Source organism: Perognathus longimembris, unplaced genomic scaffold (assembly GCF_023159225.1).
Source record: "Perognathus longimembris pacificus isolate PPM17 unplaced genomic scaffold, ASM2315922v1 HiC_scaffold_5663, whole genome shotgun sequence".
Taxonomy (NCBI): domain Eukaryota; kingdom Metazoa; phylum Chordata; class Mammalia; order Rodentia; family Heteromyidae; genus Perognathus; species Perognathus longimembris.
Window position 1 is genome coordinate 178,453 of NW_025961115.1, and position 19,327 is coordinate 197,779.

The 19,327-nt window shown below is 42.9% G+C and overlaps 2 protein-coding genes across 2 annotated transcripts; both read right to left on the minus strand.

Annotated features, from left to right (window-relative positions):
- Positions 1-2,812: 2,812 nt before the first annotated feature.
- On the minus strand, positions 2,813-4,690 carry LOC125345434 (transcription factor 7-like 2). The gene is given in 3 exon segments (XM_048337595.1): positions 2,813-2,900; positions 2,902-3,292; positions 3,405-4,690. Coding segments are annotated over 3 exon segments (1,755 nt in total). The 5' UTR covers positions 4,681-4,690.
- Positions 4,691-16,672: 11,982 nt separating this feature from the next.
- LOC125345441 (zinc finger protein ZFP2-like) lies at positions 16,673-18,445 on the minus strand. The gene is made up of 3 exons (XM_048337598.1): positions 18,364-18,445; positions 17,599-17,868; positions 16,673-17,077 (listed from the first exon to the last, which is right to left on the minus strand). The coding sequence occupies exons 1-3, from the start codon at positions 18,443-18,445 to the stop codon at positions 16,941-16,943; spliced, it is 489 nt and encodes a 162-aa protein (XP_048193555.1). The 3' UTR covers positions 16,673-16,940.
- Positions 18,446-19,327: the final 882 nt, after the last annotated feature.

Consider the following 19,327-nt stretch of genomic DNA (forward strand, 5'->3'; position numbering starts at 1 on the left):
CAATCAAAGGCCATATCTGAAGTACACACTCCAGATCTTATCTTAGAGGATTTGGGTGTGCTAACCTAACTACTGTACCCTCCCACACTAGTATTTTACAAATACATTACTGTATTTGTAAAATATGTGCTTGCCATCTCCTGTTGTCATATTTTACTTGATGAAGTCCTTCCATGCCCTGGCTCATTTTCTGTAGGGTGTTTTCCTTATTTGAGAAAAAGCGTATTTTCTAGAAATATACCTCACATCAAATCTCAAGAGCTCTCATGATTTCAGTGGCATTGCTCTATCCTCATAGTTTTCTGTTCCATTTTTGACATGAAATCCATCAGAGCTTTTCATAATGAGAACTTGTGCAGATTCTTTTCTTTCTGTGCAATGATTCCACTTTTTTTCCTGCACTTTTGTCTGTGAACGTATCCCACTGTTTACTAAAACATCTCTCTCATCAGAACTTGTATCTTGTAAGTATCATTTTACCTTTTTCTCATATCTTGTCCTTCTGCCCTGATATTTGCTCCTTTACATCAGGCATCTCTTTAAGGAAACAACTACCACTGTAAGACAAAAATCTGTAGTCTATCACTTTGAGTTTACTTATTTCCTGTAATGTCAATAATTCAGTTGCTATGTACTCTATTCTTGTGTATTACATAGGTACTGAGATATTTGTTCTTTTAATCAATGGTGCAACTGTACAATTTCAATTTATTTTCACTTGTTTTAGTTACAGAAGTAACTTTCTTCAACATTCCTTGTAGGACATTTGAGTTTACAGAATTATTTCACTTTCATCTTGGTATACTATGTCTCATTTTATGTAAGAAAAACTGTATAGCTACTGAAAGTTATTTAGCCTAGATATCCTGACAAACAAGGTTACGATTAACTTTGCCTGTGATACAACTCTTTGCAAATGGCTTTTGCTGTGAACACAGATAATTTACTTTAATATCTTAATCTAATAACATTTAATATGTTAGTCTAATAACATTTCCCCTAAATTTATACCTAATTTAATTTTAAAAACACTAAATTGTAAATTAAAAAAAATTTTTTTGCACATATTAAGTTGCTTTTATTAATCCAGAATGGCATGTTACAGGTACTGTACAGCATGGACATTTATTCATTACAAAAATGGCTTCCAAACCATTCAAAATGAACTTGGAATAAGAGCATAAAACGGAACAGTAACATCACAACTGTTAGGAAACATTCAAAGTATTCACAAAAAAGGAAAAAAAAATGTTATAGTTAGCATTTTAATAAACCAGAGAAAAATCGGAGACAGTTTTACAATCGCTTCATGTCAACTACAATGGCACTGCATGAACAGGTCTTCGCTTTATACAGCATTTGCAACATCAACATGCCTAGTTTTTTTTTTTTTGTTAAAGTTTGCTACCTACTTGTATGTAATATAAGTCCATACAAGCGCAGCTGGATTTTTCATTTAAGAGTAATCTAATATACAGAATTTTGGCCCTTAAGGGTTTATACCTCTTCATTTAAAATGCTTTCTGGACAATCTGCTATCAAACACATTTTGTTATAGGTGACATTAAAACTACATACAAATCTCCCTATGTAACATCACAGCAAAACATGATGAACAGAAAGTACAGCATCAAAGAGGGAGAAAGCTAAAGTCACTGAGAATTTTGGCACATAAAGTTTTGCACACGGTCAGTCCATGTCCTAAGGGTGCAGGGCATCTGACTAGGATTCCAGGGCCGGGATGGAACAAGGGCAGTTCCCACTGCTGCTCAACAGCATCTAGCATTTCCTCGCTACACTTCAAGTCTTGTTTTACTTAATGGCTTTTAAAGCAACGTTTGTGAATGCTACTGATCCTGGATGCAACTATGAATGTCCATTTGGCAGATTCTGGGCTTCAGACGGGAAAAACAAAAGTCAAAAAAGGGAAACAAAAAATATATATACACATTTTTATATATAAACTTAAAAACCTTGTACAAATGAGTTGTTATATATAAGATGCTTATGCTAAGGGAGGCGGGGGAAACTTTATACAGTTCCAAGAAAAAGGAAAAGAAAACATATTTAAAAAGAGACAACATACAAGTACAACAAGCAACCTCTAAAGCAATAAATACTACTGGTCCAACTGCATGATGATTCCATTAATTGTTGAGTAGCAACCCCCTCCCCACAAAAGAACAACACCAAGGAACAAGGTATATTAACACATTTTTAACCCTTTGTTTCTGTACATTTAAACAATAACAAGTAACATCACAATAAAAGTTGTTTCACACAGAGGAAAAAAAAATAAAGGTAAATGGCACGGCATCCATGGTGCCTCTTGTGGTTCAAAAACCAGGTGTAAAATGATTGGTTCGCAAGCTCGTATTTAATACAAATAATACAGAACCAACGCCTCTGGAGGGCTGCTTCAAAATTGCTTCTCTCTCTTTTTTTTTTCCTTTTTGTTTTTTAATCAGTCTTTTAAAACTAAGCTATCAGAACTACATAACAGTTATGTATATATATATATATTTTTAAACGCTACGAAGACTTTAAACAGCTGTTGATAAAAATTTTGGTAGAATCATGAGGTTCTTCTCTCATCTACATATTTAAAAGGAGAAATTGAAATAAGAATGGGTCAAATATTGACCAATGAACTCGATAAACATCAACTTATGTAGCCACGTGGCACAAAATTAAAAGAGTACAAAACAAAAGCTTTTCCAAGGAGGGGTGTGGAGGGGGGCGGGGGAAGAGAGGCGCAAATCAAGAACCAGGAAGAAAGCAATCATCTCAGGCAGGGCTGACACAACTAAATCTATTCTAAAGACTTGGTTACCAGGGACAGAGGCTGGGGCTGGGTCCCAGTCAGCGAGTTGTGGGAATGTAAGGAAGATGTCGATGGCCGGGAGGATGGGCGGCTGCAGGGCGGGTGGCAGGTCCAGGGCCCCGTTGGGGCAGAGGGAAGAGGCCTTGCCTTGGGCGGCCTCAGCCAGCAGGAGCGCCGGAGGTGGAGGCATCATGGACAGGTGGGCCAGGGGGTCAGGCTTCAGTGAGAGCGAGAGCGGCTGGGTCTGCTCAGTGTGTGACTTGGCGTCTTGGGGAGGGGAGCCTAGCAGGTGTGGTGGGGACGGGGGTGGCGAGTCTAGTAAGCTTCCATCTGAAGAGGGCTGGCTGAGGCAGCTGCCTTCACCTTGTAAGTAGCGAACGCACTTTTTTTTTCTCCTGCAGGGTTTGCACCATAAAGTCTGTCGGTCAAGCCCGAACAGTGCCCGACACTTCTTTGGAGTATTTGCATCTGCAGGGGCCGCACCAGTTATTCTGCTGATCAAGGCCAAAGCGCGCTCGGCATTTCTTAGGAGCGCTCAGGTCTGTAATCGGAGGAAGTGAAAGGCAAGGATTTAGGAAACATTCGCTGTGTTCATTGGTCTCGCCTGGCTGCTTGTCCCTTTTCCTCTTCTTCTTCTTCCCATAGTTATCCCGCCCAGACCAGCCAGGGTACAGCTGCATATGAAGCTGTCCCTCTTTCCGAGCCAGCTCACAGTACTTTGCTTGTTCTTCCCTAGACAGCGCATGCCACCTTCGCCCCAGGATCTGGTTGATGGCTGCGCTTTCTTTCAATGTGCCTTCCGCCACGACCTTTGCCCTCATTTCCTTCATATACAACATGAACGCATTGAGGGGTTTCTTTATGTGGGGTTTCTTCTTTTCCTCTTCCTTTTTGGAGTCCTGATGCTTTGAGCTGTGCAGTGAGCCGACGTCACTCTGGGAGGATTCCTGTTTGACTGTTGGTGTGACTATGGCCGGGTGGGGAATGCCAGTCCTGTGTAAAGTATGATGTGGTGGGACCATGTGGGGAGGGAACCTAGAAGACAGGAAGCTGGACATGGAAGCGTTGACAGTCAGTGCTGTGGGGTAGGGGTGCCCGAATCCTCCTGTCGTGATTGGGTACACTGGTTGACCTTGCTGTGGTACTAACCATCCTAGCGGATGGGGGATCTGTCCTACAGTGCCAGGTGATAGCGGGTAATATGGAGATATATCGGGAGGGTGTGGAGGCCGTGGGATTCCTGTTTTGGGGTCTACGTCGGCTGGTAAGTGTGGAGGTGGGTTTCCCGGGGTGAAGTGTTCGTTGCTGTAGGTGATGAGAGGCGTGAGCGGGTGGACATGGTGGGGGTGCTGCACCACCGGCACTTTGTTGGAAACAATGTGTGCAGGCGAGGGGGAGCGGGCATCCTTGAGGGCCTGTCTGCTCTGGAGGCTCCCTGCTTGGACGTCAAGGAGGGGCCATTGCATCTGCAGGTAGGTTCAGGCGGTGGGTGAGAGCGGTCCGTTGGGGAGGTAGGGGCTCGTCAGGTCGGAGATCATGATGAAGGGGTAGCCGGGATACGGTGGCCCCTTAAAGAGCCCTCCATCTTGCCTCTTGGCTGCTTCTTCCAAACTTTCCCGGGATTTGTCTTGGAAACTTTCGGATCGAGGCGGAGGCCATCTTTCCGCCTCGGAATCGGAGGAGCTGTTCTGATTGGTTTCTGATTCATTGACTAGCGACGACTTGACATCGGCTAAATCCCTCTCCGCCGAGGAGTTTTCCGAGCTCTTCTCCTCCTGCTCGCCCTCGTCTTTGAAGGAGATCAGTTCGGCGTTGGCGCCTAGGTCATCTCCTCCACCGCCGCTCAGCTGCGGCATTTTTTTTTTTTTGTCACCCACCAGCAGCAATTTTGGAAGAAAAATGAAGGAAGAAGAAAGGCCAGAAAAATAGTAACAAACCACCTCCCCCCCCCAAAAAAAAAAGTTTTGTTTTTTTTCCCACCTCGCAAAAAAAAAAAAAATATTGCAAGAAAAAGACGAATACAAGGTGAACTTTTTTTTTTCCTCCTGCTTTGGGGTCTTTCTCTCCTGGGGAGGGGAAAAGAGGGAGGAGGGGAGGGGAAGGGGGGGAGATCTTCTGCACGGGTGAGTTTGGATTTCTTGTTTTCTCTCGTCCCCAAGGATCCAATCAATGTGCAAAAAAATAATAATAATAAATAAAAAAGTGGGGTTAAGGGAAAAAAAACCACACCACCAACAACAAGAAGTCAGATATAAAGAGCGGGGGGTGGGGGGGGGGGAGAAGCCGAAGATACAGGAGGAGCTCCTGCTGCTCGGATTTGAGTGAGTTGAAGTTAGACTGAGAGCTTTTCAGTTCAAAGGCGGCGCTGATTGACAGATAGAAAAAGGGGGATCGAAATCCGGAGGAACGGAGTAGTCTGGGAGAGGAGATTATTGGCCTAAATAGTAAATAAAATTTTAAAGAAACATTCTCTAATTTCCCTGAGTTTTTTTTTAATTCAAGTCCCATACAAACATATCAGTGTTATTATGCCAAAGTGTTATTCCTCTTTAATAACAAGGAAAACATTGGCCTCAGCCTTTATGGAGTTAGACAGCATTATGTGGAAGAGAAATAGACTCAGAACAAAGGGATCTCACTTAGAGTGGACACTTACTTAGCTTTATAATCCAAACTATGTGAACTCACAAAGACAAGGAAGAAGCGTAGTTACCAGGGATGTGGGGTTTCAGGAACTGGGAGTTACTGGACCAAGACATTAGGTCTTAGTGGTACAGGAAGAGTAAGTTCTAGAGATGTAATGTTCTTCAAGATTCCAAGTGCAGTATATGGTGCTTGGAATTTGGTGAGAGTAAGTCATAAGAGTTCTCAGCACACATAGAATATGAAGATGTGTGTTAGTGGGGTTCATTAGGTGAACAAACCAATCACAATTTAGTACATTCTTTAAAATATAAAATGTCAATCTTCAATAAAAATGAAAACATTTAAAAGTTAAAGCTAGGCTCAGAGAATTTTTAATTAAGTTAAATTATCGCAGAAAGTTGTTTTTCATAAGTGTTAATAATAAAATGTTAATTTTAAAGTCTAAAATGTATTCCATATTGTATTCCGTGTGTGTGTGTGTGTGTGTGTGTGTGTGTGTGTGTGTGTGTGTGTGTATGGCTGAAACAATAAATGTTTTTCAAAAACATAAATCAGTGGTATTTGGATGATTTTTTTCCATTTGCTGAAGTGTTGCTTTCATATTGCAAATAAATGTCATGGAACATGTTATCTTATATGTAAATTTACTAGTCTTGTTTGCAATTTTATAAGAATAAGCTAGTTTGTAAAAACTGTTCATGATTGAGGGGTTTTAACAGGCTATTTCTCTTTTTTCTTTTTAGAGTAGTAGTCACTGAAGGCAGAGCCTTAGGCTTATTAGGCAAGTGGTTACTGCTTGGTCATCCTTTTGCTTTTAGTTTGTTTTTCAGATAGTCTGTCTTTCCCCAGGATGGCCTGAAGACTCCATCCTCCTCTCTCTTTGTCCTGAATAGCTAAGAAGATTGGAGAAAACCAGCATCCATGGTTAGCCAGACTAACTTACAAAGTGAACTGAAACTTCTTTATGCCTTTCTGTCTCAATCTTTTTGTGTTACTGCAACAGAACTTCCAAGAAATGAATATTTAATACAGAAAATTAGTTTAGTTCCTAGCATTAACAACTGAGAAACCCAATTACAGTGTTGGGCCTTCTTATTAGGTTGTATGTCGGTGATGCCAAGTAGAGAGCAACTGACCACTGAACCAGCTTTCCTACCAAGCTCCTCCTCACAAGAAGTTATCTACTCCCATTGTAATGGCAACAATCCATTGATGACATCTGGTCTCATGAGCATGTTTCTTCTGAAGCCTCCCAATATATCCCATCCCTGTTTCAGTCAGGGAGAATGATCTTTGTAACACATGAAGTATATTTAAACCCGAGTGGCCACTCCAGCTTGTAGATTCCTCATAAAACTGAACACACTACTACCCTAGGACCCAGCAATATGACTCTTGAATGTCTATCCAAAAGATTACAAACCAGGATACAGTAAAGCCACTGGCACAACCATGCTTACTGCTGCAGTAGTCACTGTAATGTTCAATGGACAAATCAAGAAATCGTGACAATAGATGATAGGAATTACACTCATTTCACATTTGGCCTCTGACTACAAAAGATGTGTCGGGAGCCGAGCTAGCAGCTAAGCTCATCCTGACCTCTGGCTGTGCCGATGTCGCCAAGATGACGGGAGCCAGACCTGCAGATAGGGAGCCAGACCTGCAGCTGGGTAAATTATCACCTCTGGCTGTGCTGTTACCGCCAGGATATGCTAAAGGCAAGGACATCCGTTCACAGCTACTGTCCGGAATTACTTTGCTATGCCCCCACCTTGCTATGTCCGCTGGAGTAGATTCCTATATTAATCAACCTTGTCCTGTGTTTACTGTAATCAAATGTTGCAAACTTCAAAGACTCTTTATGTTCTGGAATGTTAACAATCCTATGCTATTCCCTGGTTCCAAAACTGCATATAAGCTGGGAGTTGGAATAAACTTGGCTGCAGTCTTGAGGTTCAACCTTATGGCTGTAGACCTCCCGTACCCCATCTTTGTCTCTTGTCTTTTTTCTCTTGCCTTATTTTTCCTTTTCCGTATCCCTGCCGCCCCTCAGTCAGGATTTCTGTTCCCCTGCCGGCTGGCCCGGCAGGTTTGGCGCCTGGAACAGGGACTTGAAGACCTGGGATCGACGGCAGGTGACCCCCGCTCAGGTAAGGACGTCCGAATAGTTGAGAAGGAGAGCGGGAGGAGAGTGTATCGTCGGGAGTAATAAATTATGGGACAAGGTAATAGCCGCACGCTATACGTGCAGGCCCTCAAAGGCATGCTACATACCCGGGGAGTGAAAATTGGCCAAAGTCAGTTAGAACGTTTCTTTCATTTTGTTGAGGAAGCATGCCCCTGGTTCCCGGAGGAAGGAACCATTAACTTAGAAACTTGGCGAAAGATAGGGAAAAAGATTCAGGAGTATTATGATTTAAATGGCCCTGAGAAAATCCCAGTGGATGCCTTTATTCTCTGGAATCTGGTCCGAGATTGTTTGGATCCTAGACATGAACGGGTTAGATTCGATCAGTCCATCAGAGAAACTGAACAGGGGCCTGATGAACATCACCCAGCCCCCGGAACTTATGCAGCTGCCCGGGAAGAGCTGAGTAAATTAGTAAGATCTGAACCCACTGGGCTAGATACTAAGGAAGACTCAGATGGCTCAGACTCTGAGGAGAAATTATGCAATGAGCCTACTGTAGACAGATTAACTCATGTTGAGAAAATGCTGGAATCAACCATAACCCTGTTGTCCCAGCTTCAGCTAGGACAACAAACACCTGCAAAGTTAGAAACTTGTGGGCCCCCACCCACAATCTTGGCGGACTTTGATCCTTTCCCACCACCCCCACGGCCTGCTATTGTCTCACTGCCAGTACCATCTCAGCCAGCGCTGTTAAAGGCGCCTGGCCCTCCGAGCAGTGAACTCCTTTTTGGGTCAAGTCCTAATCCTTCCCCTAAGCGTAGTGCCCTGCAACTCTCCCTGGCGCAGGCTGCTCATGAAGGGGAGGACATTTCTGGTTTTCAATTATTCCCAGTAAGGAGGACTGAAGATAACGAAGCAGTCCACCAGCCTTTGCCATTTAAACAAATAAGTGATCTGAAGAATGCTTGTGCTCAATACGGCCCTACAGCGCCATTTACTCAAGTTATTCTTGATACCTTGGCTGCTAAAACTTTATGCCCAAATGATTGGAAACAGTTAGCTAAGGCTTGTCTTAGTGGAGGAGATTACTTGCTATGGAAGTCTGAATTTGTAGATCAGTGTCAGGCTATAGCAGAGACTAACAGAGCAAATAATGTGCCTGCTTCATTTGCGGAGCTGGCTGGGGAAGGTGATCATGCTAGCACCGAGACCCAGTTAGATTACGCCCCGGACGTTTACGATCAGATAAGTGCTGCCGCTAAACGTGCCTGGAGTAGACTTCCTAACTCTAGTAAGACTGAAGACCTCTCCAAAATTAGACAGGGGTCAGATGAGCCTTATCAAGACTTTGTCTCTCGGTTATTGGAGGCGACAAGTCGTCTGATCCGAGATGAGGGTGCCAGCAAGATCCTTGTACAACAATTGGCTTATGAGAATGCTAATGCAGCCTGCCAAGCAGCCATCAGACCTGTTAAGAGAAAGGGAGAAATAACTGACTATATACGGCTTTGTGCAGACATTGGCCCATCCTATATGCAGGGCCTCACGCTGGCTGCAGTGCTCCAGGGGCAGACTGTAACTGAGTTCTTGCGCACCCCCCGCACAGGGGAAAAAGGAAAGGGACATCTGCGCACTGCTGGGCCTCCTGGCAGCTGTTTTTCCTGCGGACAAATGGGCCACTTAATGGCTCACTGCCCTAACCAGGAAAGGAGAGCTAAGCCTGGAACTTGTCCCCGTTGTAATAAAGGGAAGCATTGGGCTAGGAAATGTAGATCTACTTTTGTTAACTCTGGCCGCCCGATTTCGGGAAACTGGCAGAGGGGCCAGCCCCTGGCCCCGCAGAGAAATTTTGGGGCGGCCCCTTCCTTCCCCCAACCTCAGGCCCATCCCCCAACAACTCGCAGTTACAATCAGTTTCCTGCCTCCTCCGAGCAACGCCAGGGAGTGCAGGATTGGACCTCTGCTCCTCCACCAGCTCAGTACTGACTCCGGAGATGGGAGTCCAGGCCCTCCCTACAGGAGCCATTGGCCCCCTACCGAGGGGATCCGTTAGCTTGCTGTTAGGCCGCAGTATCTCTGCGCTGAGAGGCCTGCATATTATTCCAGGAGTGATAGATCAGGACTATACTGGAGAAATAAAAATCATGGCTTCAGCGCCTGTTAGTGTTATCTCTATCCCTGCAGGACAAAGAATTGCTCAGCTCATCCTTATTCCTTTAATTTCAGTCGGTGCATCAGCCACCCCGAACCCGAGGGGAGAAAGGAGTTTCGGGTCCTCAGACATATTTTGGGTTCAAAACATAAAACGGGAGAGGCCCGAGCTTACAATTTATATACAAGAAAAGCCCTTCCGAGGTCTGTTAGATACAGGAGCAGATGTGTCTGTGATAGCCAAGAGACATTGGCCTTCCAACTGGCCTCTTACTGCGTCTCTTACATCCCTGCAGGGGATTGGCCATGCCACAGACACCCAACAAAGCAGTGCCATCCTTAACTGGAGAGATGGTGAGGGGCATTCTGGGACTTTCCAGCCTTTTGTATTAGATTATTTGCCCATAAATTTGTGTGGCAGAGATATTATGGAAAAAATGGGAGTTTATTTGTTTAGCCCTAGTGACGCAGTCACTCGTCAACTCCTAAGTCAAGGGCTACTGCCCTCAGGAGGATTGGGAAGTCATCAGCAAGGTATTAGAGAACCCATTCAACCTCAGCCCCGACCTCCTAGACAAGGGCTGGGATATTTTTAACGGGGGTTGCTGCTCATCCTGTCCCTCATGCCGATCCTATCACATGGTTATCAGACAGTCCGGTGTGGGTGGATCAGTGGCCCCTATCAATTGTTGTTGCCCAACAGCTGGTGCAGGAACAGCTGGACTTGGGCCACATTGCTCCTACTACTTCCCCATGGAATTCGCCTATTTTTGTTGTCAAAAAGAAATCTGGCAAATGGAGACTCCTACAGGATCTCCGGCGAGTAAATGCCACCATGGAACTTATGGGGGCATTACAACCAGGCTTGCCCTCACCTATGGCAATTCCTCAAAATACATACAAAATTATAATTGACTTAAAAGATTGTTTTTATACCATACCTCTTGCTCCTCAAGATTGCAAACGCTTTGCTTTTAGTGTCCCCTCTACAAATTTTAAAGAACCCATGAAAAGATACCATTGGCTAGTGTTACCCCAAGGCATGGCAAACAGCCCCACTTTGTGTCAAAGCTTTGTGGCACGGGCTCTCTCTTCTACTCGCCAAAATTTTCCTTCTGTTTATATTATTCACTACACAGATGATATTTTGTTGGCTCACTTAAACCCTGAAGTAGTACGCCAAGCCTTTGGACAGTTAAAGCAAGATCTCACCTCTTTTGGGTTAATAATAGCTAGTGAAAAGGTGCAAGAGCATCCTCCATATACTTATCTTGGTCATATTTTGGGTCCTTATTATTTTACTAGCCAGAAATTACAGATTAAGACTTCTCATTTACGTACTTTGCATGATTTTCAAAAATTCCTGGGAGATATTAATTGGCTTCGCCCTTATCTTAAATTGTCCACGGCTGAATTAAAACCCTTGTTTGATCTATTAAAGGGGGACCCTGACCCTACATCTCCCAGAGAAATAACAACTGAAGCAGCAGAAGCCTTGAGCATAGTAAATTCTGCCATTTCTTCCCAACATATAAATTATATTGATTACTCAGCCCCTTGGGAAGCTTATATTTTAACTACACCTCATTCTCCAACAGCGGTCCTCTGGCAGAAGGGACCCCTTTTGTGGCTTTCCTTGCCTGCTACTCCTTCAAAAGTGTTAACTCCTTATTATGAATTGGTAGCCACCTTAGTCCATATGTGCCGTGTGGAATCTTGTAAGTATCTTGGACGAGATCCACAGGTTATTTATATCCCCTATACTTTGCAGCAGCAAGAATGGCTTTATATTCATTGTGATTCCTGGGCCATTGCTTGGGCCAATTTTGTGGGCACAATTTCACATCATTGTCCCTCCAACAAGTTACTTCACTTTGCCTCTTCTTACACTTTTATATTTCCTCAGATTGTATCTTTATCTCCTCTTTCTATGGCTGCCTTGGTGTTTACAGACGGATCCTCTAATGGAACAGCAGCTCTTACTATTGATGGTGAAACTAGATCTTGGGACACTGGGCTTTCTTCTGCCCAGGAAGTTGAACTTCAAGCAGTTTTAGAGGCCCTTACTCTTTTACCTACTAAAGCCTTTAATTTATATTCAGATAGTCATTATGTTATTCGAGCCCTTCAGGTCATTGAAACTGTCCCTTTTCTTGGTACAGCTAATTCCACTATCCAAACTCTTTTTCGCCAGATACAACTTCTTCTTCACTCTCGCACCTGTCCGTGTTTTTTTGGATTTATACGTGCTCATACTAAGCTTCCTGGACCATTAAGTGAGGGCAATGCTGTTACGGATGAGGCTACCCAAATTTTTCTTTCTCAAATTGACTTGGCAAAGCAATCACATGCTGCCCACCATCAAAACAGTCGTGCCTTACGTCAACAATTTCATATTACTCGTGAGGCAGCTCGTCAAATTGTAAAAACTTGTCCCAACTGTGCTACCTTCCTGCCTGTGCCCTCCAATGGGATTAATCCCCGAGGCTTAGTGGCTAATCATGTTTGGCAAATGGATGTTACCCACATCCCTTCCTTTGGACGGCTCCGCTTTGTCCATGTTACAATAGACACTTACTCTAATTTTATTATGGCTACTCCTCTTAGCGGGGAAGCTGGCAAACATTTTATCTCCCATGCCTTACGCTGCTTTGCTACTATGGGACTTCCTAAACAAATTAAAACTGATAATGGTCCGGGATATGTTGGACGAGCTTTTCAAACTTTTTGCAAATCTTACCAAATTGTTCACTCTACAGGAATCCCCTATAATCCTCATGGTCAAGGAATTGTCGAACGGGCCAACGGTTTGTTAAAACACCAAATTTCTAAATTAAAAGGGGGGGAACTATACCCCTTCTCTCCTGTTAATATACTTTCTCATGCTTTATTCGTACTAAATTTTTTAAATTTGGATTGCAATGGCCACTCCGCAGCACAGCGGTTCTGGGAAAAGAGAGAGCAAAGAGCTTTTGCTCAAGTTAAGTGGAAAGATCCTCTAACAAGTGCTTGGCACGGGCCCGATCCGGTATTGACATGGGGTCGAGGACATGTCTGTGTTTTTTCACAGGATGAAAATGATGCCCGCTGGCTACCTGAGCGTTGTGTTCGGATTGTGGAAACTCATCAGGACGGTACAAGCGCTGACCCACTGGGCTTATGTGCCAGATCCACCGATTGTGCACCCTGCGACCTGGGAGGAAGCTGAGGTGTTCGTCCATGTCAACAGATCAGCGTACGGAACTAATTCTCAGCTGATGGACTGGTCTGGAGCTAATCTCACCAATAAGTTCAACCCAGGTCTGTGGTGGATGAATGGACGCCCTCAACGCCATGTCTGGATGTTAGTGGCTGCTCTGAATAATATCTCCTGGCCCACTTCTACTTCTTTAAAAAATATTATGAGTTGTGTAACACCCCCTTATGCTATTATGTATGGACCTTTTAATATTTCTATAGGAGCCATGTATTTCAATGTTACCTGCACTAACTGTTCTTTTACAAATTGCTTGTATAGTGGTCTTACTGATTCTGTAATTATTATTAAGCAACCACCATTTGTTATGCTTCCTGTAAACTTATTTGAAGCTTGGTATGAAGAAACAGGTATTCAAGTGTTAAAACATTTAAAAGAACTTATGCGCCCTAGACGATTTGTAGGGCTATTAATAGCAGGAATTTTAGCCTTTATTTCCTTAGCTGCCTCTGCTGCAGCAGCTACTGTGGCTTTAACACAAAATGTGCAGACAGCTCACCATGTTAATCAGCTTGCTCATAATACCACGCAAGCCCTGCACTTTCAAGGCAGGATTGATGATAAGGTAGAACAAAAATTAGAAGCATTGTATGAATCTGTGTTGTCTCTGGGAGAACAAATTCGTGCCTTACAAACTTTGCAACGGGTGCGCTGTCATGCTGGGTTTGACTTTATTTGTGTGACCCCCCATAAGTATAATGGGTCAAGCTATCCTTGGGAACAAGTTGTAGCACATTTAAATGGTATTTGGCACCATAATAACTTGTCCTTAGATCTCTTTCAACTCCATAGACAAATAGCCGGACTAGAACAGGCTCCGCCTTTGGACTTTAAAGTGGCAGAAACAGCAAAAGAACTGTTTGAACAACTTCAACAGTATGTCCCTTCCTTAACTAACGTTAAGGGGCTGCTAATGACATTGCTCGGCCCAGGGATACTTTTGCTGATGGCTTGCCTATGTCTTCCTTGCATTGTACGCATATTGCAAAACTCTTTCATGAGTTTAGCCAGCCAGCTGCATAAGGTCAAGCTCCAAGTAAATGAATTTCCCCCGAGAGGAACCGCAGCCAGAGACGGGTATGAGGCGGTGCCAGCCTTAGACCGACCTAAGACAGGGCCTTCAGCACTGCTCTGAAGTTGTTCCCCAAGACGGGTAAGGCGGGCTGGGGCACCCACCCCACCTAAGACAGGCGGGTTCGCTTCTTTTAATAAAAAGACGGGGGAACTGTCGGGAGCCGAGCTAGCAGCTAAGCTCATCCTGACCTCTGGCTGTGCCGATGTCGCCAAGATGACGGGAGCCAGACCTGCAGATAGGGAGCCAGACCTGCAGCTGGGTAAATTATCACCTCTGGCTGTGCTGTTACCGCCAGGATATGCTAAAGGCAAGGACATCCGTTCACAGCTACTGTCCGGAATTACTTTGCTATGCCCCCACCTTGCTATGTCCGCTGGAGTAGATTCCTATGTTAATCAACCTTGTCCTGTGTTTACTGTAATCAAATGTTGCAAACTTCAAAGACTCTTTATGTTCTGGAATGTTAACAATCCTATGCTATTCCCTGGTTCCAAAACTGCATATAAGCTGGGAGTTGGAATAAACTTGGCTGCAGTCTTGAGGTTCAACCTTATGGCTGTAGACCTCCCGTACCCCATCTTTGTCTCTTGTCTTTTTTCTCTTGCCTTATTTTTCCTTTTCCGTATCCCTGCCGCCCCTCAGTCAGGATTTCTGTTCCCCTGCCGGCTGGCCCGGCAGGAAGATGAGAGCTATGACTACTAACTTTGTGAGGTTTGAGGGCTGTAGTGAACCCAGACATTATAATCCACAACCACTTTCAGGGAGCTGGAGAAAGGGACAGTAGTAGTGATAAACATATTCATTCTTATTTCTGAGAACTTCACACTTTCAACCCCTAGAAGAGTGAGAAAACAGGCTTTTCACATCATGCACAATGATGTTTTATTTTAAGGCACTGAACAGAACAGAATGGGCTATGAGTGAATGAATCACATGTGATTCATACCAGTGATTAATATATAGGAAGCAACAAAGTCATTTTGGGGTTACTCATTCAAAAACAAATGCTCAAGACTTGTCTTTATCTGCCAAAGAAACCAGATGTGGAACTGTGGTTCAAGTGGTGGAGCATTAGTCTTGAAGAAAGATGCTTAAGGACAGTGTCTAGGCTCAAAGTTAAAGCTGCAGGACTTGTATCAACACACAAAGAAAATGTGCCCCCAAATGTGTGTCCTGTGTTCTCTGAATGTTTCATACACCAGCTTGGGGACAAAACTACTGTGCACACTTTATACTAAACATGTAGTGGTATCTTCCATCATGTTATTATGCACTGACCACATGTACAGTTAGTGGGAGATTTTATGGGAGCCGTGGAGAAACCAATGTTCCATGGCTCAAATCATGGCTTTTTCTAATTTATCACTCCCCAAACCACCTTGGAGATGATAGGACTCCAGTCTTAAAAAGGGCCAGAACTCTTGGCCTGGGCACTGTCCCTGAGCTCTTCGGCTCTGGGCTAGTGCTCTACCACCAGAGCTACAGCACCACTTCCAGTTTTCTGTTGGTTAATTGGAGAGAAAAGTCTCACAGACTTTCCTGCACTGGTTGGGTTTGAACTGTGACCCTCAGATCTCAGCCTCCTGATTACCTAGGAAGACAGGCTTGAGTCACCCATGCTTGGCTGGAACTCTTATTGTTGATTAGTTTATCAAATTTCTTCAAGAAACCAACAACTTAACACTCATTACTTGTCAAGCACAGAAGTAACTGATGCCCACCACTTATGTCCAAATCCTTTGGATAATACTCAGGTACATCATTCCCACTCAACACATCAAGAAGATGAGAAACGTTGGGTCAGTGAGTGTCCAAGAGTAAAAAATAATTTCCCATTATACCTAGCTTACCTCTGCCATGAAGGATTTCTCTATAATTTACAGAGGTTTCTGACAAAGACGTTCCTATTGTCTTTTTTCCTGGGTGAGTCCTCTAATGCTTGCTGAAGTTGACTTCTTCTTGAAAGACTTCCTCTGATATACACATTTAGAGATTCTGTTCTGTGTCCAGGTCTCTGATGCCTATAGAAATGTAACTTCGGGCTAAATTTTTTTCTACATTACACTCTGAGTTTCTCTTGTGTATGCTCTCAAGTGCACTGAGAATGAGCTTGTAATTAAAAGTCATTGCACATTTGTTACGTTAGTTTTCTTTTCCATGGATGCCAGTTCTTTGAATACTGAGGTATGCCTTCCAGGTGAAAGATCTTGCATGTTTGCTATATTCATAAAGTTTCTCTCCTGTGTGTGGGCTATAAACACTCAGCCATGCTTTCTTGGTGAAGGACTTACCACATTTGTTACAGTCACACGGTGTCTGTCAGATATATGCTTTCCAATGCAAACCCAAGTATGATTTCTTACAAAACTTTCCACATTTGTTTCATAAATGAAATTTCTCTCCTACGGGTGTTCAAGGATGAAGTATGAGCTGTGATTTCTGGGTAAGACTGCACGTTTGCTACATTCATAATGCTTCCATTCTGTGTGGGTTCTTCCAGGTGACTTTCCACATTTATGCTCCTAAAATTTTTCACGTGCACGAATTCTCTTATGTGAGCTGAGTTGTAAACTCTGGGTGAAGAACTTCCCACATTTGTCACATTCATAAGGTTTCTCACCTGTGTGAATCCTGTTATGCCTGCCGAGGTATGATCTCTGCGTGAAAGCCTTTCCACATTTGTTGCATTCGTAAGGTTTTTCTCCTGTGTGTATTCTCTGATGCAAAGGAAGTTTGGACTTCTGTCTGAAAAACTTTCCACATTTGTTACATTCATAAGGTTTCTCTCCTGTGTGTGTTCTGTGATGCGAAGTGAGGTATGCCTTCTTTCTGAAAGACTTCCCACATTTTTTCATTCATAAGGTTTTTCACCAGTGTGAGTTCTCTTATGTGATTTGAGGGTTGACATCCGGGTGAAGGTCTTTGCACATTTCTTACATTCATAGGGTTTCTCTCCTGTGTGTGTTCTCTGATGAACCTGAAGGAATACTTTCCGGGTGAAAGACTTTCCACATTTGTTACACTTATAAGGTTTCTCTCCTGTGTGCATTCTCTGATGGAAAGTAAGGTGTGACTTCTGGCTGAAAGACACTCCACATTGGTTACACTCAGAAGGTTTCTCTCCTGTGTGTGTTCTCTAATGCACAGTGAGATTTGTCTTCTTGGTGAAAGACTTTCCGCACCTGTTACATTCATAAGATTTCTCTCCAGTATGTGTTCTGTGATGCAGAGAGAGGGATGACATATTTGAAAGACTTCGCACATTTGTTATATTCGTAAGGTTTTTCTCCTGTGTGTCTTATGTGATGCACAGAGAGGCATGACTTATGTCTGAAAGACTTTTCACATATGTTACATTCATAGCGTTTCTCTCCTGTGTGTCTTCACTGACGATCTGCCTTCTTGGTGAAAGACTTTCCAAGCCTGTTATAAGGTTTCTCTCCTGTGTGTGTTCTCTGATGTATGGCAAGTTGTGCCTTGCAGTATAAAGTTTTCAGGTTTTTTTTTACATTCATAAGGTTTCTCTCCTGTTTGTGTTCTCTGATACAATGTGAGGTATGAATTCTGTCTGAAAGACTTTCCACATTTGTCACATTTGTAAGGTTTTTCTCCTGTGTGTATTCTCTGATGTAAAGTGACAAATGACCTCAGTCTGAAAGACTTCCCACATTGATTGCACTCATAATGTTTCTCTCCCATGTGAGTTCTCTGATGTCTGCCTAGAGCTGGCATCTCAGTGGAAAAATTTCTACACTCCTCATATTGATAGGGTTTCTCTTCTGTGGGTGTTTAAAGTTGGAAAGTCAGGTATGACTTCTGAGAGAGAGATTTTGCACATTGCATATATTTATCAGACTTCTTCGGACATTTGCTCTGAGGTTTTTAAGGTGTGTTTCCCTACCTAAAGATTTCTCACATCCACTACCGGTATAAGAATTCTCTCCTGTGTATATTTTCTGATGTGTAGTGGCTATAGGTCTTAAGGCTATAGGTCTTAAGTGGAATGTATTTCCACATACAGTACATTCAGGTGTTTTGCTTTCTCCCAGAAGTATTTCTCCGCCAAGGAAAGCTGACTTAGCACAGTCTTCTCTATATTCATTAGGGCTGTAGGAGGGTTCTCCCAAACAAACTTGATTTTGTCTACAAAATACATTCTTAGAATGTATTTTCTTCTCTACCATATTCAAAATACTGCAGATCATTTGGATGCTTGTAATTTTGACTAAAATGCCCCAAATATTTGAGGGTTTTTACAACTACAGGAGACACACCAGTCCTATATGCAGCATGGATTTCATCAGGCTTACTAGAGAGAAGCATGTTCCCATACTCAATGAGCTTCTCAGGCCCCATCCCTAAGGAATTCCCATTATTTCTAATTAGTTCTGGCTTATATTTCGAGCTCAAATTAAAAGTTGTCAATAATTTCATTCTTTCCTCCACTGTGTTACTATTTGTGACTGCTACTTCACACAGACATTCATCTGGACTTTCCTGGCAGGTCTTAATCACATCCTCCATTTCTTGGACATCTAAAAAGAGTCAGGAAAAAATATATAAATGAGATCCAAAGATTCATTAATGCAAAGGTAAAGACATTTTCTCCCATCCTAACCATTAGAGATATAAAAATATCAAAGTAGGAACTGATTTATGAGAAATATATACTTTTCTAACACTAATGTATTAAGAAAATAACTGCCATTTTACAATGGAAAATAAAGTTTCTCTGTTTCATTTTTTCTCTTTTTATATTAAAGGAAATATTTACTCAACCATATACTGCTAGAGATTCAAGCTGAGTACTAACCATCTGCCTTTAGTATTTTTGAGGTTATTTTCCAAATATGGTTTGGTTCTATCATAACTGCTTTCACTTCTTTTTTTGAATAATTTATATATTTTGCTACTTTGTATCTCAACCATTAGGTGAGGAACAGCATTATTTTCTAGATCTGGAGACCACAAGGGAGTTTGGTAAATCCCTTTACCTTTCATCTAAGCAGGAATGGATCCTGACAGTAAGGATTTATACTTAGATCTCTTCAGTTCCAACTTCTAAGAATTACTTTAGGTATCTGTGGGAACTTTGAAATTTGTTTCTCTCCATCTTAGACAAAGTCTCATCAAAATTCCTTTTCTGACACTCCTGCCCCTCAGAACCAAAGATACTCCAGCTCACCACCGAGTTTATCATCCTTTCTATACGAAAGGCTTTGATTCTGAATCCTAGTC